Raw genomic sequence first — 24477 nt, forward strand, 5'->3', positions numbered from 1 at the left:
ACTAAGAAAGTAATTCAGAAATTGAGTTCAGGAAAAGAAGTTTGGACAGTTAAGTGCCCAGAAGCCTGTTTCTATCCTGGGTGATGGTTGCCCCAGCCTCCGAAAACAAACGTTCCGTTGGAACAGACGTAACTTCGATGGGAAGACGTAACTTCGATGGGAAGATGTACCATTTGAACCAGTGCAAGTTTTGGAAACAGAGTTTTCATATCTTGCCAAAACAAAATTGCGTCACTTTTAATTGGTGTAACAGGAGATGAGAGGTACATTTCTACTTCTGTTTCACTCATAGTTGCATTGATTGTCGTTGAAGACGATTTATTTTGTATGTTTTATGAGTTATTTTTGATATTTCCATATATCAAAATCCTAATCATCTGCATCTCTCTCAGACAAAACTTTGAAGCTTTGAACACTAGACAAAAAAAATTGAGTTTGAGAGTTCAAGTTCTGTTAATATGCAAAAAAAGAAAAACGAGTAACAAAATGAACGATGTCGATGTTTTGCAAATTTAGCGTCGATGTATCGGCGATGTATCGGCTTGAGAAACATCGATGTATACATCGATGTTTTTCACAAAAACAACGATGTTTTGAAAACATCGATGTATCGTTTGCATCCCTAGCTATTAAGCCTAAACTACATTGACCTAAAAAGTGAAAAAGTACAAACGTATTTCTTAATAGTTTTTCGACGCAGCTGAAACGAAACGAAATTTTCCATACAAAATTTCCTTAAGGAAATCTTGAACGAAATTAAATTTGTTTTGTTTTTGCCTTAAAACTTATTTTCTTATGTTTTTTTTAATTTTTTTATTTGTACTTTTATTATTTTTACTTTGCTATGATACCCGATGGTCGCTTCAGCTGCGCACTAGGCTTTAAAAAACAATTTTAAAATGAAAGTTGACTTTAAATTATCAATTTCTGTATGAATTACGGCATACGTTCGTTAACGTATGGTCGCTATCTGTCCCTATCTTTTTCTACTAATTAAATAGAGACAGAAATAGCCAAAACGTTGATGAATGATCGTAATCGTGTGCCTGTTTCTGGCAAAAGCCCAAAAGTTTTCAGTCATGTAAATGGGTCATCCATCAATATTTTAACTCATGTAAAACATTAGTTATAATTCTTGTTCCATTCCATATCGTACCATTTATGTTTCTGTTTCTGCCTTTTTGCTTTTGCACGTTTTGTCAAAAAAAAATTTACCGTTTCTTGTCAACCGAGTGTTTGTGTTTGGTCTTGAGATCATTTTATGAAAATAAATCAAAAAATCTAATTAGTTTTTAATATTCTCTTAACAAAACACTCACATCCTCAATAATGACTGAATCAGCAAATAACAAAAAACCCAACAACCGAGGTAATTGGTATAAATCATCCAAAAGACAAACTCTAGAAATTGGCCATCGCGGTTTCTTGGCCACATGCAATTTTCGAGAAAAAGATTGCATCCGAGAATGTTATAATCTCCTCAATCAGTATGCTAATGAGCTGTATGGACCAATTGCAAATAAAGACGATGTCAAGGAAAAGAAACCAGAACCCGAAGAAGAAACTGACATCGCCGATGATCTTCAAAAGGAAATCGATGCCGCCAAAGCTGCTGCAAAACCAGGCGGCAATCTCTGTCGATTTAATTCAATAGATACAGGTGCCAAAAACTGTATATTCATTAAAACTATTCTACCCAATCCTGTGGAATTGGGTACAAAAATTATCAAAGATATTGCTGAAACAAAAATGCAAAAAACCAGGTACCTTTTAAGATTGACACCAATCGAAGTTGTTTGCCAGGCAAATGTAAATGAAATAACAAAAGCTGCTGGTGCACTTTTTGACAAACACTTCCTCAAGGAAGCCAAGACATTTGCGATTGTCTTCAATCGAAGATTCAACAATGACATTAAACGGGACGAAATAATTAAGATTCTCGCTGACTTAGTATTTGACAAGAATATGAACAACAAAGTAGATTTGAAAAATGCCGAGTTGGCGGTGATAGTTGAAATCATTAAAGGCAAGTGCTGCTTGTCTGTGGTGGAGGGATACTTCAAGTACAAGAAGTACAATCTAATTGAATTGGCTTCATCCAGAACCGATGAAAAAAAGACTGAAGAAAAGGAGGCAGAAGGGGATGTTGAAAATAGGGAAAAAAACGATGACAAGAAATCCCTTGACGACAAGGAAGCACCAAACGACGAAGAACCTTCTCCTAAAAAACCTAAAACCGAGGAAGAACAAAACCCCGAAACCGATGAAATACAAGAAGAAACAAAAGAAAATAATTAAAGTATTCTTAGCTTTATTTTTGTATATTCTTTGGTTAATATTGTTATTTTTTCTTTTTTTCTTATCTTTGAATTAAAAAATTAATTTCACACACCTTTGGTTTTATTTTTAAACTACTATCACCACATCTTTCAACGAATCTCTTTTGTTTCATGATTTCTTTGCCAAAACAACATTAACACCTTTGGCCACTTTTTCGTATATGGAAAACATAAGAGCTGCAGTTAAAACAGTTTGTAGAATTTTTGCTTCTAATCCACGAAATAGTCCTTTAGCTCCTTGTTGTCTCAATATCATCATAATCATTTGTATAGTTCCAGCATTTTTGGCAACAAACTCATCAGATTTTGATCGATGACGCTGTTTAGTCTGGACCAATTGTAAAGGATACGTTAAGACAGTTGCAAAGGCTTTAGCTGCAGCTCCAATCAAGAAATATGATAAACTAGATGTTTCTCCGTTGGGACTGGTGAATCTTCTTTTTAACATCTCATACATCATAAATTGCAATGCTGGATTTATAACCAACATCAATGATGGAATTGTACCAGACCATAATCCAGCCATACCTTCGGTCTTGCCAACATACATTAGTCCTTCCAGAAGATTTTTGTAGTGTTTTGAATTATCATCTACTACACCGCTAACACCTCGCATCTTAATGCGGGTATTTACAACCCAGAAAGGTGTTGTAGTTAGGACATTGATTATTCCAGCTATCGATCCTAGCAATAGATCACGTATGGCACTTTGCTGGGTACTGCCATTTAATGCTTTTAAACTATGAAATGCATAAAAGTAAACGAAATTTGAAATGCATAAACTTTGTAGGACAGGCACTAAACCGCGGTAGAGAGTTGAAAGTCCTTCTTCACGCACCAATTGTTGGATAACTTGCAAGGTGTTTAGGGCTTTTCGACGATCGGTATTTTCAACTGAAATGAAAATTATTCTTAGCAAAGTTTTATTTTTGTTTTAATTAGGTATATACATTAATAAAATATAAAGGAAAATGCTGCACTTATCGTTACCATTATATCAGTTGACGACTCTGGACAAGAAAGCATTCTTTTTGGGAAATTAGGGTAGTAAATATTTTCCATACTTAATTAGTTGGAGAGAAATCCCAGCATCGAATAAATTGACATTGGTTTAAAAGGGCATCGATTGTAAATAACAAATATGATATATTTTTTCACAAAAAAAAAACTATTTCGGGAATTTCTTATGAAGAGTCTGAATTTCAAATTATGAAGTGTTTTTTCAAGCAAGACTTTTTCAGAGAAGTCATATTGATTTGGTTTCAGTTCCAGAGATTCAGCAACGAAAAATACCCTTAAATCATGTGCCATAAACTAAGGCTGTTTTTTTAAATTACGCTGTTTGCTTATTCTTGATTAAGATGCACATGATAGAATATGGACCCGTAGGAATTGTGATTGGGGCGATTACATAACATTAAATGATGTTAAGTGCCTTGGATCTTGGATGGATCAGATGTCAATGAACTAAAACAAAGACAATCTAACTTTTCTGAAGAAAATGTTTTGTCTAAGAACTTACACATTTCTGCGAGCCATTTTACCAATGCCGATTTAAACTTATACAGGGTGTCCGGTAGAAAATGGATAAGCCTAAAATGGCTGATAGGTGCACTTTTGACTGTTCTGAAACCGAATAAAAAAAGTTTCTATCGCAACCAGTTTAGAAAATATTAGCTTTTTTTCGTTCAGTGTACTTTTAATTTCATCATCTTACGTTTTCTTTAACCACAACCACGAATGAATGAATTTTATAAATTTCTTATTTTTATAATTTTCTACAATAATTGGCTCACTACATAAGAAGTTAAAAGTTTTAACAACTGTTACATCTTTTCTTTAAAAAAAAATTTGAAATTAGTTTTTCGATGCAAAATGTAAAAAAAAATATTTTATGAAAATTTTCAAACACCTGTAGTATAAAAAAAATCCATAGGAACGTAGGTGGCCAACTTTTTTAAAAATATGCGCGTCCAAAGGGGATTGCAGAATGGTAAAAGTTTTTATCAAATCTAGAGTTACTAGGAAGTTATTGGTACCAAAGTGCAAAAAAAGCCTATTAATTTAATAAATTATTTTAACTGTAAAATCTTAAGTTTTTCACATTGCTGCCTCAAATGCATAGATTCCATTAGTTTTTTTAATCAGTCATATTTTACAATAATAATAGATATTTTTTCTGGGAACACGACTTTTTTAATGTGTAGTTCTAAATAAGCGATGTTGCGGATGTGGATTTTTTCACATCCGCGGATGCGAATGCAGATTTTTGAAAGTTCACATCTGCAGATGCGGGTTTTTAAGATCTTATATAAAAAATGAATTAAAACAATGATACAGGAGGACTATGTGATTTTTATATTAATTCTTGAAATAACGAATCGAACACCTTTTTGTCAGAATCCATGGGCGGCGAGCACCCCAAACATAGTAAGAAAAATTCTCAAGTAAGTTTTCATGTGTAATCAATGAAAAAAGTTGATCAATTAAGGGTTAATCCAATACTGTATCACTTTATTGTATCCTTACTTAAGTCTAAATGTTTAAAAAATAATTGATGAATGGTTAATGTATCATAATTTAATTTATCAACGCCCCTCCCCGCTAAACGAAGGGGTATAGACCCCCTTCCCCTCCCATATGATTTTTTTCTTGTCTCGCCCCAACCTACACCCTCTAGCTTTTTGGCACATTGCTCCTAAATCACCCTGTATAAACTGTTTATACATACAAGGGATAAACTATTCTACAAAACTCTCGAGAACACAGCTACCTAATATTATTACTTTTATTACAAGTACTTAACTAAAGCTTTGTTCTTATGCTGACTTGTGTATTTAAATTTTGTTTGCATACACTTATTATTTTACCTTGTAATCGTGATCGTACTGTGTCCAAGGGATAGAATACTGACATGGCAATTACACCTCCCTATGAACAAAAACAAAGAAAACAAAAAAAAAAACATTAGCAATAATTTAGCTTTTTATGTGCAAAATTGAACTTCACCTCAAACTCGACCTTTGACCAAGGTAAATACATAAGTATCTTGATTTCATAGATATACTTACGGTTGCCCCAGATACAGCATGTACCCAGGATTGATAACTAAATACTTGACTTAATTTAGATTGCGCCATGTTATTGCAGTTTGATTAAATTATTTTGGAATATATCTTTTATGTCGCCTCCGCTACTGTTAAATCGATACATAAATAGAAAACGATTTCTTTTTTTTTTCAGTATCACGTTATTGTGGAGCGAGTATTTTGATAAGATTATCTGGATTTGATGAATGTTACGTGATACTGTTTTTTTTTATATTAGATTTTTTTTATTTTTTAAATGCACTTGTCTTTCCGACAACAAAATAATTTGCGTCTATCGTCTTTGAGCGTTTTGTTCGTTTTCATTTCATACAACTAGAAAGTTTATGAAGTGCAATTTTAGCGCTAGAAAAACACGAACAACAAAAATAAAAGATAAAAAGAATGTCATGGGAAGGAAAAAGGTGGTGACAACAGCTGACTTTTTCCGATGGAATGGAAATCCCCTTCAAGCAAGAAAACGGAGTCCAGAAAAGGCAGTCCGACCTCCGACCGAGAAAAGCGGGGTTGCACTCACACACTTGCAACTTTTTGTGTATGAACACAAAGTCGAACGAGAATCGTGGTGGAAAGTGAGAAATGGAAAAAAAAGTGAAACAGACATAGCCAACAAGAGCAAAAGCGTCATTTTGTTATGTTTCGTTGAAGTGTATAGTCGCGTCGCGTCGTGTCTCGTGTCGTTGTTATTATAATATTAGTATAATTATAAACAATATCAAATTATAAACAATATGGAAACAAAAAAAGGTATGTTGTATATATCGCTCAAAGTGTTTGGGTTAAAATGTTGTTTCTTCTTGTGTTGTAGATGTAATCTCTAATGATGAAGAAAAATCTAGAAGGTGAAACATGCGATTGGGTATCTAAAATAACACCAACAACAGCAGCAGCATCAAATGAAATAAAATGAAAAAAAATGTATTGTATATTATATTGTATTTATTGTGAAAATTTCGTTTGCCAAAATAAAATAAAAAATAAAACAGTTTCAGTGAAAAAAAAAAATAAATCTTGTTCTTTTTTTGGTCGCAAATGCGAAATGTCATCCCTTTCTTATTCCTCTTTCTGGTAGGTTTTCGCTGCTCCGGCTCAGGTCCGCCTTCGGCTCCGTTTTCTCGGAATGGAGATTTTCACCACACCAATACATATGCAATCGACTTCGCGGTGATTATAATTTCCATACTAATTTGAGCCGCCTTCGGACCGAGGTCGGACCTGTTTGCTTGAAGGGTCGGTACGTGATTCGATTCTCGAAGTGAAAAACTTTTGAGTGTCGGAAAGCGGAAACCGGAAGTCGTTTTTAAATTTTAAATAATTGGTTAAATCACTGCTCTCTTTATAGGCCGTGGCTACACAGTATTGTGGCCAAACACGTTCCAATTCACATTTTCAAGGAACAAACGTCAAAAAGAGGAAAATTCTCACCCCTCTTGCCTACATCCTGAAGCCTGGTACGCTGCTCGAGCTAAATTTTAGCCAAGATAAAATTCCCATACAAGTTATCGATAATTTGTATGGGACTCATTTTAGCTCGTCTAAAATGTTTCGATAATTTGTATGGAAGCTAAAATTTATCTCGAATTGCGTACCAGGATTAAAGGACCTTCATCATTTTCAAAAGCGATGGGCGTCAATTGAAGAGTAGGTGATTTCCAAAACCAGCTATCTGCAAAAAATAGGAAAATTTAGACATGGATGCCATTTTTCAGATCTTATTAAAACTCATTTTCATCTACTTTTCTCTATCCAACATCTGTGAATCTCAAATACTCTGTCTCCTTTCAATGCAGATCTGGAAATGCAGACGTATGTAAATCCAACATTAAGTCTGATACGCAGTTCGAGCTAAAGCGGTTCATACACACCACACTTGTGTGCCCACCGAAGCGACAAAATCAAAACTTTTTGATTTGATTTTTTTGTGTCGGTGTCATGATCGGTGTAGCGTCTGTGGTGCGGTGTACACACAAGTGTCCCCGACAAACAAATTTGGCTCTATAAAGCCTTACAGAAGATGCAATTGTTGCTTCTGTAAAGCAATATAGAAGCAAAATTGTTAGTAGGGCCTTGTCTATGGGCCCCTTAAATTTTAGCCGAGATAAAATTCCCATACAAGTTATCGATCATTTGTATGGGACTCATTTTTGCTCGGCTAAAATTTTCGATAATTTGTATGTATATTTATGTGTACTGTGAATATAGCATTAATTTAAAAAAAATGACAGATATCATTTTCAAAAGTGATATGCAAGTCATTTTCAAATGTGAAAAAGAATTTTTCGATTTTCCAGAAGTACGCCATCATTTTATCATTCAAAATGTTTATATTCATCTTTTTTAACCTTTCCACCCAAAAAATGCGTTTGAAAATTTTCATTTTTGTACTTTTTCACTTTTTGAACCATTCTAGTTAGTTAAGTCTATTATCTGAACGCATCACAGCATTGTGTACACTGCTTAAAATATTTAACAAGTATTTGTATTACACGTCTGGCATCACTTGTAATCTGTTTTTATTTTCGCGCCAACCAAGAAAAAAACCTAGACTTATGGTATTTCGAAACTTAAAATTTTATATTTTGATGATTTTGCATAAAATAAACAAGAAATTATGGATTTAATTAGTTCAACAACTGTAGAAAGCTTTCACAACGATAATTCCCATACAATAACAATGAATGCTAACCAAAATACCGAAGAAAATCCACCTGAAACTGATCCAAATGAAAATAGCAGTGCCAACAGTTCTTTTAATAAAATGGAATGTCTTCTGGTTGAAGAGGATGATGAAGATGTTTTAGGAACTGAAAGTCTACGAATGTCTGGCTCTGACGACGATGGTGATAACATATCTCCAGTGCGTCGAAAGAAACGTCCCACACAACAGATCGTCGATAGTGATGAAGATGATGAAGGAAAGGAAGGAAATGTAGACAATGATAATAATGAGGAAGTCAAAGAGAATGAAATATCCCATAAGCCAAAGAAGTTCTCGGCTTTGATAGATTCTGATAGTGAACCTGAAGAAACAATAGATGAGGTTATAGAAAAGCCAAATAGTCCAAAAATAAGTGAGGACGAGTCGGAAGCCGATGAGAGATCAGTAAAAGAAACAAAACAAAAAAAGAAGAAAAATAAACAAGAGAAATCCAAGAAAAAGAAAAAGGATCCTAAACCAATTACATCGGATAGTGAAAATGAGGAAGAATCAACAAAACCATCGAAATCTAAAACGAAAGTCTCAGATCTTGTTGATTCTGACAGTGAATCTTCAAATGCTAGCAGTGATCACGAAGAGGAAAACCAGGAGAATAAAAAACCTCCAGCTCCACGACAGAAGAAACCACAAAGAGTAAGAAATAATCATGATTCCATTAAATTTTATCTTACAATCCGAATTTTTAGGCATCAGCAAAGAAAGCTATGGACGAAATGCAGGCCATTCAAAGTGAAACCCAAAGGCTATACAGAGAAACTGAAGTCAAGTAAGTTCTAGGATTAATTCGTACTTTTTTTAGGAAGAAATACTTTAGTGTCTGTCATAATAACTAGGGATTTAGTTATTGATAAATAAATAAACTAACATAAAAAAGTAGGGAGCAAGAATTTTGTAGGTGATTTTAATTGACTTGTGTGCTGTATTCAAAATTGGTGTCGAATAACGGCATACGATTACGATCATACATTAACGTTTTGACTTTTGCTCTCTGTATTTAATAAAAAAAAAAGATAGAGACATAAAGCGCCAATACGTTAACGTACGTATGCCGTATAGTTCGACCCCTGTTTACAGATTTATTCTATCACGTCTAGTTTTTGAGCTACACTTATCACTATTTTCGCTCTGAACTCCAAAAAACTAATTTTCAATTAAGTTCTTTCTGATATTTAGTCAAAAATATATATTTTTCCGTAATATCGACCCCTTCCCGCAAAATAATCTGGCTCGATATGCTGCTTTTTTTATATTCAAATCAGAAGACGCAAACTGGAATTTGGTTAAAAAAAACCATTCATTCCATTCGTATCGGATATTTGCTACGATTCCCTAAAAAGCAATCACGTAGTGGAAAATTTCATACAAATCGTCACTACGATCGGATTTTGTGAATGTTTTTTCGGGAATCGTAGAAAATTTCCGATACGAAGGAAATTCGTGATAAGGCCGATTACTTTGAAAAAACAAACAAGATTTTGAGATATATATTACCATAAATTTCTTTTTTCAATATCTTTGGGGAAAAAAAATAATTTTGAAATAAAATAAATACCATAAAGACGTTTTAATATGGCGTTTTGATATTGCATAAATAGTTTTGCCAAAAAAATAACTTAACGGTGATGTAATTCGTCGTCAAATGTCCCCAAAAAACGCGTTTTTTACCTGTTAATATTCAAGCTTTTAAAAAAGGTGATGTGCCAGTGACTTCGGATTCGGACTCAGCACACAAAAATCCTTTAAAAAAATAGGGTTTGGTTCAAGCTCTATTTTTTTGTCGACCAGTGAATTATTATAGTCCCGGTTCCGATTGCGTAGGTACCTTCCATTCTCGTAAAAAATGTGCATATTATATCGAAACCAGTTACTGTTTTTGTTCCTTTTATCTCTCACGCAGTTTGTTTTTCCTAATTTTTGGAAAGACTTATTCATAAAAGAGGTTTAACTTCAGACGATGAGCTAAACTATCGTAAATTCCCAATTTCGGTAAGTTTAGTTTATGACAGTCTATTTCCACTGTAAGTCTTTATTCTCATCCCGTTCAACACGGGTTTCTTAAGGATAGATTAACAACAACGAACCTTATTGATTTTGTCTCAAAAACTTAAAATGTTCTTGAGGATGGGAATGGCACAGTTTACACTGACTTTCATAAAGTATCCCACAAAATTATTCGTCTTAAACTCTTAGATTTCCACCAAGCTTTATTTAGAGAACCGCAGCTGCAGAGCTCTGTTTTATTGATCCCCATCCAAACCAATCTTCGCTACATTTGGAGTTCCTCAATTGACCTTGGACCTCTTTGTTTTGTTCTAACAATCAATGATGTGACCGTTATCTTAAAGGACTCTTCCCTTTTAATGCTTTCAGATGATACTTTTTAAACGTATCCAATTAGTAGAATCTATGTGTGATCTGGACGTCTTATAGGATAGAAAGCTAAATTTTGACTCCCACAATGATCAGATTAAAAAGCCAACCGATTCCTTGGTTTTATTAAACGTTGGACAAAGAATGTCCAGAAGTTACAAAATTCCTTTCCACATAGAATTGAAAACGTTCGAAGAAGATATATTTGTTTCGCTTTACGTGCCCTTCCGTGGGAAGATAGATTCAACTTACCGACTTACCATGACCGTCAGAATCTAATTGGATTGTAACCCTTAGCCCAGCGTCGCCAAAAAGCTGACATATTCTGCCATCAATTGGTCATAGGAAATATTGACTGCTTCTCTCCTATGCGAAATCAACCTAAACACAAAGCCCCTAGGTCTTCGCTCTCCCCCTTTTTTAACCTTTCCTATTTTTGAACCAATTATGGCCATTACGAACCTATGTCTAGAATTCAAGGCACTCGAACGAGGCGATGTCTTCGTTTGACTTTCATATATTATGTAAAAAGTTACTTAGAACAACTCTCCAGAATTTTTTTTTAATACAACAACAAAAAACTTTAACAAGAAAAAAAAATAATTTAAGTAGTGCAAGTCAGTTTTAATTAGTATAAGCTTGTATTAAGCTTAAATAAATAAATCTCTTAACAATTTCTTTCAGTATTCCTTATCACAAGCCAAAGCGACACACCCTCAAAGAATTCCTTACCAGACGCACCATAGTTAAACCGTCACTTAATCAGCTGGGACCTGGAAAAAGTCTTAAAATGTCTCCTGAAGAGCTGGAGGAATACGCGTAGGTTCAAACTAATCTCCATTAGAACTTTTATTTAATCTATCATTGTAGGAAACAATTGGAAGAACGCGCTAAGGAAGCAACTGAATTCTTCAAGAGTGAATCAGAGGATGAACTTAAAGATGTTGAAGAAAATGAATCAACAGATAAGAATCCATCTGTCGAACCAATGGAAACGTCTATTTCCGAGACAAATATTAATAATGAATCGGAAGCACCAGCAGAAGCAGTACAACCTGATGCAACACAACCGTTAAACACTGAAGAAATAGACCAAATTTTAAAAGAACATGAATTTATATCACAACCTTCGACTGAAGAGCTTCTAAATGACCTTCAAAGTGAATCCGAACCGCAACCATCTACATCAGCTTCAACCTCTAATGGTCTTTTAAACGAACAAGAGAACAAAGCAAGTCCATCTGCTGCTAGACCATCCGCATTGGCTGAACTTAAACGTCGTCTCATTGCTGATAAGTCTATTCCCCTTGTTCCAAAATTAAAAGGTGATGCAAATATGATGATTGACTTTGAAACTGGTGACATGTTTGCACGCAAGCCAACTGGCGTTGAAAACTTATTCCAACGATTTATTAAATCAAATAAGAACAACAAAAGGAAACCAGAAGAAACCACTCCCAGGTACACAGTTGTTTGAACCTATTGATTTGATTTCTTTTAATTCGTTTTTTTCTTTTATCTTTTTTTGCAGTCAAGAACTTCAAACAACACTCAAAGTTGCTGTAATTCAAGAGTCTAACAAAGAAAAAGAACCCAAACCTGGAGCAGCTTATATGAAACTCAAGGAAAATCTGCGAACTCTGATAAGTAGGAAACGCAAGGAAGAATTTAGAAAGAAAATCGAAGAAACCAAAGAAGAGGAAGATGAATATAACAAATGCTGCGGTTTGGATGATGAAGAGTTTGATGAAGAGGACAAAAAGGAAGAGAGAGAATCCAAGAGTAAATCTAGAAAGTCTCAACATGATATTGTGGTAAGTAATAGTTTTTTTTTCTAGAAGCCCCAAAAGGATTTGAACTTACCTAATGCTTTATGTCCATTATTATTCAACTAAATGTACTTATTAAGAATTTGGATAAGGTAGAGGTGGCACGCTTATTATCCAGTGTATCTCGTTGAAGAAGCAATCTTTTTTCTTGAAACTTGGTAGGTCTTAAGGGCTCATGATAAAGTTGAAGTTCTAGAATTTTCAAGAAAAATTAATTCAAAATAGCTGAATTATTAACAGACAAAGACAGTAACCGAGAAGATTTGTACGCGTCTTCTCCGTTACCGCTTTATCTGTGAATAATTTGGCTACGTTTAGTTAGTTTTTCTAGAACATCAACTTTATCATGAGCCCTTACGACCTACCAAGTTTCAAGAAAAAAGATTGCTTCTTCAACGAGATAAACTGGAAACAAGGTCATATGTCTTCTCCCTTACTTTGGAATGGCCGAAAAACAGCTGATGCACTTAGGTTTATAATAAGCCCATTGTGATGGCACAAAAGATATCGACGAAATTTCCCACTGATTAAACCAATCGAAGCTTTTGATAAAAGGATGGTTGATAAAAGGATATTTATTATGAATGTCTGTGAATGTTAAAAAGGTACTTTCCTATTCCCAGATATAATTTTTGTATTTGGGAGAGAGCAGGTAGTGAACAGAGGAAACGTTTCTTTCTCTTCTACATCCATGCATCATCTGCAATGGTTGTCCATCTTTTGTTTGTTCTTTCTGATGCTTCTTGTTTATCTTAGGCAATACACTATATTAGCACCTCCTAGTATGGTGGATTGCCTAAGATAAAGTTGGCAACAACTTTCAGGTAAGTATTGGTCTGAGTATAGTCAATGATTTATTTGTGGACTTAAAGGAGAAAAGCGCTGCTAGCTTTCCTAACTCTTTCGTTTTATAAGAGTTTCCAACTCAACTCTGTATCTTGAATGATTAAAGCGCCCCCTTTAAACGCTAGTCACCCTAAGTAATTACTTCAAAGAAAATTTAAGTCTTCTTTAGTACCTAAACCCATGAACATGCCATTAATTTCCTTCCTAAACCATCTCCCTTTTCTTAGATTGACGAAGAAGAAAATGAAATTGATTTAGAAGAATACGAAAATGATGAAGATGAGGAGGAAAACCAGGACACAGAAATCGCCGAAGAAAACACTAAAGGCGAAGAAAATGAAGAAGAACCAGAAGCAGCCGAAGATGATAACGAAGAGGAAAAGCAAGACGATGATGAAAACAAGAGTGACAGTAGCAGTAGTGACGAAGAAGAGCAAGAAAATAATGAAGATCCATCCATGCGCAAACATCGAGTTATTAAAGCATTTGAAGACTCTGATGATGAAGTGAACCCAGGTAAAAAAAATTAAATAATGTAATATAATTTTAAAGTTAAAAAGTCATTTCGGTATTAGGTTTGAATGAAACATCTACTAGCGTTCTTTATGCTGAAGAAGAAAATAAAAATCCAGTAGAAGTTGAAAATGAGTTGTTAGATTTGTGTTCGGGACAGTTTGCTGCGACACAAGCAGCCACACTCATAAGCCAGATACCTATCACACAAACTCCAGGAAATGTTAACGAAACTGAGTTAGAAGAATTGTGCTCAGGAGTTTTTAATGAAGGAAACACACAAATTAATGGTACTCAAATACAAGAAACCCAAGTTGAAAAAACCCAAAAGACTGTTACGAGGATTTTATCGTCTGATGAAGAAAAAGAACCAGATGAAGAGGTTTCCAAATCTGAAGCAAAGAAAGTAAAGAAACTCAGAAAGAAAAAGAAGAAACACATGAAACTAGGATTTTCGGATGATGAAGATGACGAAGCAGAAGAAGAGCTAATCTCTGCAGAAGAGAGCGAAGAAGAAGAAGAAATCCCACAAACCTTCATAGATTATGACTCGGAGGAAAATGAAATCGAGGTTCAAATGTCTAAAAAAGATTGTCTTAAGCAAGCCAATACCTTTTTGGAAAAAGAAGCAGAACTTTCTGAATCCGAATGGGGGAGCGCAGATGAAGACGAACAAAATCTGGATAAATACGATCAGGAATTGGGAGACGAAGATGAGTTTGATCAACAGAAACTTCATACCGAATTGGAGCAGATTCATATGTAAGTAACTCTTTGAAAATGGTCTTAAGAATTTTCGTTTTAATTTTGATTGTTACCAGGCGTAAAGTCCTCGACGACGATATTCGAGAAGTGAAAAAGATTCAAGAGATGTTATTTGATGACGAAGAAGCCGATGGTGTTGGACGACAACGCAAATTTCGCTGGAAGAATGTCGAAAGTGGTTTTAGTTTAGATGACCCCGCTGGCGGTGGTGCTGATAATGATGATCAGGTTGATAGCGCAGACGATGAGGAAGAGATGAAATGGCGCAAAATGCGTTTCGAAAGGGAACAGTTTTTAATGCAACGGACAACGGAGGAAGTAAGTTGATAAATATATTCTTCAAGTTCTATTTTTTATTATTGAATATTTTTTTAAAGATTCTTGCTGATGTGTCAAAAACAGAACTTGGTAAAAAACTGATTGACACTATGGTGGAACCTAAATTGAACTATGTAATTGAAAACGAAGTCATTGTGGAAAAAGAATATAAGAAACCTTCGTTCCTTATTAAGCAAAATGATCTTTCGAAAATGAGAAATTCAGTTTTAAATTATGACAAGGACATTCTTGCAAAGATTGCAGAATCAATTACAAAATCGGGAGATTATGAAAGAACTGATAATGAACAAGTGCAACAGAAAGCCAGCAAGACTGGTAATTTTGTTTTCGCTCCATTGACTGAAGAAGAAAAAGAGGTAAATTCATAAACTTATTTCCAAAACAAATAAATATTTTATCTATATTATTGTGCCAACAGATGCGAAAAAGAAAGGCTGAAGAAGAAAAAATGGGTAATGCTCCGAAGAAAATGAAAACTTGCACGAATAAATCGTTGTTTTTGGATGGACTGCTGTAATTTTAAGTTTTATATTTTATTAAAGCTGTAAATAATATATTTTTTAGTAATTTAAGATATTCTCCATAGTTATAATAATAATAAAAATTAATAACTTGCAATATAAAAAAACGAACTTTTATGTATTGGCTTAGAAATAGATTTAAAATTTTAAAAAACCGATCAATTCGGTTTTTCTTCAACTTTCGTGCGACACCTTAAACGAGGACAATTGTAGCAGAGGTTGGTAATACAATTAGGCGCTCAGAATAATAATGGGTCAATTCCACTTCTCTATAGGTTTGATGTTTAAAGGTCTTAAAAATTTAGGTTTTCGTTTTGCATCAAATAGAATAAATGTTCTGATTTGTGAACCTTTCATTTTAAAAGTTCCTTTAGTTCCTGAGAAAAAGCTTTGCAAAGTTCAAACTTTTGCACATATTTAAAATGGACTTGACCCAGAGGATCACGTGTTGTTGTTGCCTATTCTGGCCAACCTCAAAAGTTACAAAAACCTCACAAGGTGAGCGAATTTGATTTTGTGAGGTTTTCGTATCACAAAAACTTTCGAATTTGTGATCTGCTCTGAAGGAGGTCACAACTCACAAGTTGGATTTTTGCTAGTAAAAAGTTTGTGAGGTATAAATCCTCACAAAATCGAGTTATAATCACCTTGTGAGGTTCTTGTAACTTATCAGGTTTGCCAGGATACGACCGTAATCTCTTGAACTTGCAAACAAAACGAAGTTATGGAGATCAGTGATGCGTTCTTTTATTCGACGATGTTAACTATTGTTAACAATAGTTAACTTTCATCGTTCCTAAATGAGAAAAAAGTTACAAAGTGTAACATCGTGACTTCACAACATCGTTCCTAAATCCAGTGTTGAAGTGTCAAATAGTTACATTTTGTTACTTTTTCCAACTCAGCTTCTGGACTTGAGTTTCAATGTTATACTACGTTTCCACCTACGCTAAATCCGGGATTTAGCTAAGTAGATTTAGCATAAATCTCGGGTTTATTCTAAACCTCGGATTGAAAGTAGGTAAACATCCTAGATTTAGGGTATCTCAACCCAAATCTGAGATAAAGCGAAGTAGATTTAAAATAAATCTCGAGATTTATTCTAAATCTACTTAGCTAAATCTCGGATTTAGCGTAGGTGGAAACATAGTATTAATCTGTCAAACACAACTAAATGGGGAAGAGAGGGGATGATATGAGAAGAGAATTTCTTGTTTGTTTCCATATTTGAAATTATTGAATGCATATTTTTGTTTCAATTTGCTTAGAATTCAATTAAAAAGAATTATTTCAGTACCAAATTAATTTTTTCTTGTTTATTCATTCATAAAATTAATCTCAAAAATTTTTCTTTTGACAGATCAACAAAATGTAACATTTAGTCGTTCCTAAATCAAAGTTAACATTTTGTAACAAAATGTAACAAAAACAAATACAACGATTTTTTTGACATAACAACAATAGTTAACATTGTTCAATAAAAGAACGGACCACTGCGATCATACCCAAGAACATTTTACTGCTCATTGAACAAAGCATTTTTAATTATTTAAATTCCAGAAAGTAAATTTGGTATCACTTCTCAAAAGTTATCGAACATGTTATCGATTTTTGACATTTCGAAAAAGCATGGTAAAAAGAAAAGAAAACAAACTCAAAATTTTGTAATTTTACAAGAGAAACTTTAAAATTTGTTAAATATCATTAAAAATATGGGTAAAACTCGTCCACCAAAAAAGAAGAAGCTTGAAATAGTCTTTAATCCCGAGAAAAGAAAGTAAGTAATAACCCCTGTCTGCTGTTTATCAGTTTTATATTTCTATTCTTCACAGAGACTTCTTGACTGGTTTTCGTAAACGTAAAAACGAGCGTCGCAAGAAGGCCAAGGAACAACTAGAGAACACACTCAAAGAAGAACGTAAACGAATCCGTAAAGAAATCAAAGATGGACTAAGTCATTTGAAGAAAACTTTCGAACCACTGAAGGAATTAACCGAACAAGATAAAGTCGAAGAAGAGTACGAAGACGACGATGTGAAAGTTAAAATTGTTGAACTATCAACAAGTGATTTAGCAGCTCAGAATAATCTCATCGGAGAGAATCGTGGAGCAGTAAGTGAGTCCGAAGAAGAAGAACCGGAATCAGATGAAGAGGACCAAGGAGATGCTTTGGCCACAATTCCTGGCATGGATTTGGTAGAGAAAAAGACCAAAGCCAAATCTCCCAAAGAAAAGTCATCGGAAAACAAAAATAAATTAACCAACAAAGAGTTGAAAAGTAAAAAAGATGTCGATCGGTTAAAGAAAACTAAAACGTTTAACAAATTGAAGAAAAGTAAAGCGTTTAAGATGAAAGAACGTTTGGATAAGAAAGTCAATCAGAAGAAACTTCGAAGGGACAGGAACAATACACTGAAGAGTTTACCGAAGAGTGGTATAAGGAAGTTGAAAAAGAGTCATCCCACCAAATTTAATAAAGGAAGGATGATGAGTAGAAAACAGAGAAGAGAAAAGAAAAACTAGATTTTTTTTAAAATAAAATAAAGTAGATTTTTTTAACATAAAAATTCATTTTGTATTTTTTTTATTAGCAGAGGTTATTTCACGTACTAGATCTCTTGACAGGAAGTCACTAATCCTTTTGATTGATTGATATTTGGGATATAAGATAAGACCTATAAGATTTATTGTCCCCCCTTTTTATGCTAGCTTAGTTGGTTCCTCATACAACAACTACTCCTCTAAATTAGTTCCTTTCAGGAAATTGTGGTAATTGTTCCTCTTCGCCTGGTAGGAACCCAGGTGTTTGAATCTTTGTTGTATTAGTGCATGGCAACTGTCCAGAATGTGATCAGGGTGTTTCTTCTTGTTCATTGTAGTTTGCAGAATCTACATGCTGCACTATTTACTAGGCCCAAAATGTTAAGGCGCCTTCTTAGTGATTATCCTGAGGTTGTTCCTACTTAGACTTATAAAGGATTTGAAAAGCTCTTGGTTTTAGTTGTAATTGGCGTATCTCAGTTAAGGTGGTTTTGCCCAGGGATTAGATTCTGTATCGCGTAACAAACGTTTTCGTGTGTGCGAGCGGTTTGCTTCATATAACTTGAAAACGAAAGACTTTGTTCTGAATTTGTCCGATATATTCTTTCGTTTTCCAAAAACGAACGATCGTTTTCGTTTTTTAAAAGTATGTCGCCCCAGTTTCGTGCTCTTCTGGGGCTCTACTATGTAACTTTTTGATACTTTCGCATCTGTTCGAAAGTTAATTTCAATTTTACTTCCTAGTCAAACTGCATATGGTAAATGAATAATACCAATCTAAATCTTCTAAATAAAACACAATAAAAGATTTGATATGACTGGAGCTGTATAATTTTCCTTCTCTACAGAGATTCATTTTTTGCGAATTCTAACACATTTTTTGTAGAATCGAATTACATAGTTATGTCTGTTTTATTTTGTTTTTAATAACACTTTCTCCTATTCCGCAATACTGTTCTGGTCCTATTAAAGAAGAAATTGCTCCCGCTTTTGCTAGAGTCCGTCTCATCGTTCCATTGAGCACAATTGTTTCCAGGTGCCCAGTTAAGAATTACTTTGTTTACCTTGCCAAGTTCGTTAAATTTTCCTATATACTCCTATACTAGCTTAGAGTTGATTTCGTAGGACTTAAGCGCTTTTGACTATGAACAAAACCGTCTATAAAATTGTAGGTCCCCCTATACAATTTAGGTACATTCCATTCTTTACACACTAAGCCTTGGTTGTACATCAACTATTTAATTTCGGCTTACCCCTAATGTAGGCGTAGGGCATTAAGGTGAAGTAGTAAAGGGGGAGAGTTGTGCTCACATTTGTGATCTTGACAATTGTTTTTGGAAAGAAGACTTCGCAATTACTTCTACTTTTGATAATTTCAGGCAAAAAAATCGAATTGAACTTGTACGTAGTATGTTCTTTTGTAAAAAAATTGAGATGAGGGGAAATGTTCTTAAGTGGAATTCCTTTAAAAAAAATCGAATTTAAAGCGAACTTAAGGCGATCTTTCTGTAATAAACAATGGGCCGAAAATGATTTACTGATTGAAAAAATCGTTTAAAATTGTTTTTTTTTTTAAGGAATTTTGTATTTTGTTTGACTTTTGTTCCATTTGTTAAGAATGCTGACAATGAACCAATAGCTTTTTAAACATTTCTTTGGTGGTCAATTTATGAGCAGAAATGTTGTCCACGCAACTTAGGAACTCGAAGTCTAACATATCAGAACATAGTCGACATATCAGTTCAAATACAAATTTAGATTTATTGAGACTTATTTTTGATTACAATAAAGTACTTATGTTTGAAATACATTAGTATATTTAAAAAAACTGACTTAGAATTGGTCTAGCTTTAACATTTCAATATTTAAATTAATAGACTTGTTAATTCTATAATATGTTAAGGTAAGAAACTTATATAGAAATAGGAACAATTTTAGTGCTGCTCAAAGGCACTTACAAAATTTACAAAATGTGTAGGTTTTCTTAAAACTAGATATAAAGACAAACGTATATACAACTTAAAACTAACAAACAATAAAAAAAAAACTAAAAAGTAATTAAAATAAAAAAAGTTTGAAAAAAGGAACGTATAGTAATTTATCAAAAAAAATGTTTAATATCAGCTATAGTTTTAATCTTTATATAACATTTTTAATAAGGTTGAAGATAAAAAAAAGTATTTACAAAATTTTATGAATTGTTATCCTCTATCTATGACATGGCTACTTCTCCTGAAGAAGTCAGAAAGGAATTCGTTATTATTGAGTTGCAGAAGTTGTAAAGAGTTGGGATTGGCTAAACTAATTGGAGAAGCGTAGTATCTCTCTTCTAAATTAAAATTAATATTTTCAGAATACAAATTTCTTATAAGTGGGTTTTCGTGGTAACGAAATGAATGTATTCTTTCGATTGCTAATTCGGAAAGATAAGATAGCAGCGGTTTGATTTCAGATTCGTCATATATAATTGAGTTTCTATACCATTTTCCTCCAGGTCTCCTATATTTATGGACACAATTTCGTAATATGTATCGTTCGAAAATTTGACATTTCTTGGCTACTGTAGGCGACATATCAGTTTGGCGAGTGCAATTTAAAATATCCACATTCCTTCCAGGAGGTTAACTACTAATGACATGACTTACGACAACTGGCCTTCTGCACGATTAGATGTTTTATTTATTGTCATCAAACAACTTTTCATCATTGCTCATCCTCAAAATGTACATCAGATTGTGGTCCAATTTCAATGTGATGCACTTCCTTACATGACATATCACAACTATCTAGAATAAAACAAAAAACGACACCAAAAAAGTGCCAATAAAATGCATTCAACTGATGTCCTTTTAAAATATATTTTATTTCAATATTTTTGTTGTTGTTGTTGCTGTTGTGTAATTTTTCTTTCTTTTCATATTGCTACACCGGACTTTCACGTCTCTTTCTCTCTCTGAAAAAAGCTGTCGTCCGGCAATTTGATAGCATTTTACATCATATATATTATTACGGTTGTCGAACACCCTTTACCGGGACTTACACCGAACAGATTTTAATAAATTATATCTTAAAAAAAGGCGAATTTCTGTCGCCAGAATCTGGCAAAATATAAATATTTAAATGTTTATAATTTTTAAGAAATCTTAATTTGTTTAAAAAATAATATTCCAGCCAAAATGAATTTTAAAATGACTTTTTACCACTTTCCAATGAATTTGGAAATGTTTGACATGGCGTGTTCCTGTTCACATTAGGGGTGTTCGTATATCATTAGTTCGTATCATCAGGGGCGTTCATTAGGCGAGTAAATTCTCCGATTTGCTTAAAAATTCTGATGGTTAACATTTTAAGCATTATTATACAAACAAATTGCAGATAAGTTTGGACAAAAATATGAAACCTGTCAAATTTTAGAAGTGGGGATGAAATCCTCTCAGAGAAAGAAAAAATTGTGCAAAAGTACGCAAACTCTTTTAGGACAAAATTATCATTTATTAAAAGAAAAAAAGAAGGCACTAGCTTTTGAAAGATTTCAGACTTTTGTCCGAAGAAATTTTTGGGCAGAAATTTGCAAGAGGGGCTCTCTTTTTTGTAAAAAAAAAACTACACAGTTTCAGTCTAATCAAACAGGAATTGGGTTAAAAAAGTTGAAAAAAGGAGAATTATTTCTGTTTTAGGCAGTACCTAAACAGCCCTGTTACATGTAACATTAGTTATACATTTTTCTTTCATTTTTGGCACACAAATTGAAAATGCCAACTTTTGAGGTTCTGGGTAGTCAAATCCGTAAAAAAAATATCACTCAAAAGTTTTATTTTGTATTTAAGTGCCTTATATCATGTTTTCACTAAAATCCAAATAAGATATTTTCGTAAACTATTTCATTTTGAATGTCAAATGGTTAATGGTAAATTGCTAATCCTCATCGAGGTAAAATGGATCGAAAGATTAATTTGAAATTAAAGGCCCCAACCCATAGAATCCGTTCCACCCGTTGTGTCAATTAATCCGTTGAAATTGAAGGATGGGACAGAAAGGGGTGACCCAAAGAAAACGTTGCATGACGGATTGCTTTTTGACAGCTCACTTTAAATTCCAAGGTGTGTTCGATATTTTCTCGATGAATGTGCTGGAAGTTCTGATGCAAGAAATTGTTAACTATTATCGTTGTTCTTTTTTTTTAATAAAATACGCTACTAGACTTTATGTATGTACTTGCTCTTCAGTTAAAAACAATTTTTAATAACAGATTATCATTTGTAGATATGACTTTGGCATAGTAAAATTGAACTCTACAACAGAATTTTAGTATTTAATTGATATAATTTATTAGATATATCATTAAATGTTACTTTTATTACATTTTCTTCACAAATAAACAACTAAAGTTCACAATTCATAAAATCAGAAAAGAAAAGAACACAGTTCTTAGTTCTGAAATTCCCCGGTGTGCACTCCGAAACAGAAAATCGAACTGATCTATTGTTGACAACCAATGTCAAAGGATACGACAGATGAAAAACTAGAAAGTTGGGCTATTTCTTCCGTCGAATTCGTCAAATACAAATAATTGATTTATTTTATTCATTTATCACATAATACGATATTTTGATAGGAATAATTATATTCCACATAGTGTAGTTCCGATAACCAATGAAAGATACAAAATATTTTGCTTATTTTTTACTTTGGTGTACTTAGCGTAGTTCCTTCAACATCAAGTGCGGTCCTACCTTTATTTTAATTATTCTTTCAGATCATTGAACACTTCTACATAAGATGTTTCCAAAATGATTGGAAAGTGGAAGTGTTCATCGCTTTTGACAGGATCTTTGGAATAAGTTCAGTGGGGAACTTCCAACGATTGTCAGTATAAGAAAATAGTCAAAAGAAAACAGAAAAAAAAGAAAAAAAAAATGTACAGCTATAGCTGGGATGGTGAAGACATAAACAAACAAAAGGAGGCGCGAATTGTGATAGAGTTTTGTGAATTTAGTTCGTGTTTTCCAAAATAAATATGTAAAATTAATTAATTTTTTTTAATTAATCGGAAATAAAAACTTTAAATTTGAAAACAATCGCGAAATATAAAAGTTTTTGTGGTTAAATGATTTCGAACACACAGTGTTTGTTGTAAGTGTGTGTGACAATATGTTTTTTGTTTACATTTTCCCTGCCGAGATATGTCAAATTAGAAAAGGAAAAGACAAAGATAGTTTTTGGAATTTCCCTTTATGAAAAAAAAACACCGCCAGAAACAAAACAATAACAAACGTTTAATGGCGTTTTTAATTGGCAATCCGGAATTGTTCTTCGATTCAGAATCCCAATTGAACAGTTTTTTTTTATTCCGAAGAATCTGAAGTTTAACATGTGCCACATATATGTGTAATCGCACCAAACTTCATTTGTTTTTGTGCTGCAAACATTTTGTACTGCTAACATTTAAATCTATGAATGTGTGAGTGATTCTGCTTCTGATTCTGTTTTTAAAACCAGAAGAGAAATTCTGTTTTTTTCAGAATCAGAACTGTCAGTTTTGATTTTTGGTTTTTTGTGAAATTTTTTGAATCCAAAATGAATGCCATGCTATGGTTTTTGTTTTTTTTTTTGTGAAAAAATTTGTTTGCATCCATCATGGATGTAATGGCCTTCCACTGCGGAGTTAATATTAAAAAAACAAAAGCAACTTTTCTGACAGACAGCTGCCAAAGTTTATGTACAGTCGTGCCAAATATTTGCATGGATTTCAAAAATCAACATAGATAAACAAAAAAACACACCTATGGTTTTTTTTCAAGATTTTTTGTAAGTAGGTACATATATGTATGAACATATTCCGTAGGAACATTTCATCTTCCATTTGCCAGGAAAAGTCTGGGAAGTGTACCTTTGTATGTACATATATAGTATATACATAATGTACATAAGAAAAAGGCCGTAATATTTGAAGGCTCCAGGGGAAAAACAGCACAAGTCCGTTCCAACTCATTTCGAGAAAAATGCATTTTTAAATTTTGTTCTCCATACAACTTAGTACTTAAAGCACACAATTTATTTATTTTTTCAGCAAGGCTTAAATTTGTTTTATAAAAGTAAGGATGCCATCAGATAGTGGTCAGTAAATACTACAAAGACCTCATCATTCGTTTATTTTTGACAAAAAGTGGACATGTGCCGTTTTTCCCCTGGACCCTTCATTTGCTCTTTGCGTGCTATAGGGGCGTAAGTGTTGCACCCCTATTACGATTGTCAACTATCAATTCTTTGCCCCTGGGTAAAAAGGACTTACATAAATGATAGTTTACCAGAAAATCCGATTGAAGTTGAAAATCGATGAATTTTTGAGCATTGATCCTCTTATTTTTATAAGAAAGAGTTACTCTAAATTTATGTTTTTGATTCTCTTTTCATCAAAACCCGAAAGTGCAATTTTGTGACTTTACCTCTTTGTAGCCGGAAGCAAAGAATTTATAGTTGTTAAAAAAAAACTCGATCTCTTATTTGCTTTGAAAAAAATTTGAAAACGAAGAATGATGCTAACCGTGAAATGTAACTGAAAAGATCCATTAAAAAAATGACCAGTTT

At 33.4% G+C, this 24477-nt stretch overlaps 4 protein-coding genes across 4 annotated transcripts; 3 read left to right on the plus strand and 1 right to left on the minus strand.

Annotated features, from left to right (window-relative positions):
- The first annotated feature begins 1196 nt into the window (after positions 1 to 1196).
- On the plus strand, positions 1197 to 2389 carry LOC129910328 (THUMP domain-containing protein 1 homolog). Its single transcript, XM_055987665.1, has one exon. The coding sequence runs from the start codon at positions 1330 to 1332 to the stop codon at positions 2296 to 2298; it is 969 nt and encodes a 322-aa protein (XP_055843640.1). The 5' UTR covers positions 1197 to 1329; the 3' UTR covers positions 2299 to 2389.
- LOC129910329 (peroxisomal membrane protein PMP34) lies at positions 2295 to 5831 on the minus strand. The gene is made up of 3 exons (XM_055987666.1): positions 5411 to 5831; positions 5210 to 5270; positions 2295 to 3233 (listed from the first exon to the last, which is right to left on the minus strand). Exons 1-3 carry the CDS (start codon positions 5477 to 5479, stop codon positions 2449 to 2451), a joined length of 915 nt encoding a protein of 304 aa, XP_055843641.1. The 5' UTR covers positions 5480 to 5831; the 3' UTR covers positions 2295 to 2448.
- Positions 5832 to 7953: 2122 nt separating this feature from the next.
- LOC129910004 (claspin) lies at positions 7954 to 15457 on the plus strand. The gene is made up of 10 exons (XM_055987219.1): positions 7954 to 8798; positions 8852 to 8931; positions 11220 to 11354; positions 11406 to 11996; positions 12067 to 12349; positions 13438 to 13726; positions 13786 to 14485; positions 14545 to 14806; positions 14866 to 15183; positions 15246 to 15457. The coding sequence occupies exons 1-10, from the start codon at positions 8058 to 8060 to the stop codon at positions 15342 to 15344; spliced, it is 3498 nt and encodes a 1165-aa protein (XP_055843194.1). The 5' UTR covers positions 7954 to 8057; the 3' UTR covers positions 15345 to 15457.
- A 1494-nt stretch (positions 15458 to 16951) lies between these two features.
- LOC129909942 (nucleolar protein 12) lies at positions 16952 to 17911 on the plus strand. The gene is made up of 2 exons (XM_055987120.1): positions 16952 to 17125; positions 17181 to 17911. The coding sequence occupies exons 1-2, from the start codon at positions 17061 to 17063 to the stop codon at positions 17869 to 17871; spliced, it is 756 nt and encodes a 251-aa protein (XP_055843095.1). The 5' UTR covers positions 16952 to 17060; the 3' UTR covers positions 17872 to 17911.
- Positions 17912 to 24477: the final 6566 nt, after the last annotated feature.

Source organism: Episyrphus balteatus, chromosome 2 (assembly GCF_945859705.1).
Source record: "Episyrphus balteatus chromosome 2, idEpiBalt1.1, whole genome shotgun sequence".
In the NCBI taxonomy this organism is placed as follows: domain Eukaryota; kingdom Metazoa; phylum Arthropoda; class Insecta; order Diptera; family Syrphidae; genus Episyrphus; species Episyrphus balteatus.

Excerpts from the sequence above, each read along its gene's own strand:
- LOC129910328 (XM_055987665.1), top strand. The coding sequence starts at position 1,330 with ATGACTGAATCAGCAAATAACAAAAAACCCAACAACCGAGGTAATTGG.
- LOC129910329 (XM_055987666.1), bottom strand. The coding sequence starts at position 5,479 with ATGGCGCAATCTAAATTAAGTCAAGTATTTAGTTATCAATCCTGGGTA. Across the intron at positions 5,271-5,410 it reads ATGCTGTATCTGGGGCAACC|GGAGGTGTAATTGCCATGTC; the intron begins GTAAGTATATCT and ends TTTTGTTCATAG. Across the intron at positions 3,234-5,209 it reads AGTACGATCACGATTACAAG|TTGAAAATACCGATCGTCGA; the intron begins GTAAAATAATAA and ends TTTTCATTTCAG.
- LOC129910004 (XM_055987219.1), top strand. The coding sequence starts at position 8,058 with ATGGATTTAATTAGTTCAACAACTGTAGAAAGCTTTCACAACGATAAT. Across the intron at positions 8,799-8,851 it reads GACAGAAGAAACCACAAAGA|GCATCAGCAAAGAAAGCTAT; the intron begins GTAAGAAATAAT and ends CCGAATTTTTAG. Across the intron at positions 14,486-14,544 it reads GAATTGGAGCAGATTCATAT|GCGTAAAGTCCTCGACGACG; the intron begins GTAAGTAACTCT and ends GATTGTTACCAG.
- LOC129909942 (XM_055987120.1), top strand. The coding sequence starts at position 17,061 with ATGGGTAAAACTCGTCCACCAAAAAAGAAGAAGCTTGAAATAGTCTTT. Across the intron at positions 17,126-17,180 it reads TTTAATCCCGAGAAAAGAAA|AGACTTCTTGACTGGTTTTC; the intron begins GTAAGTAATAAC and ends TATTCTTCACAG.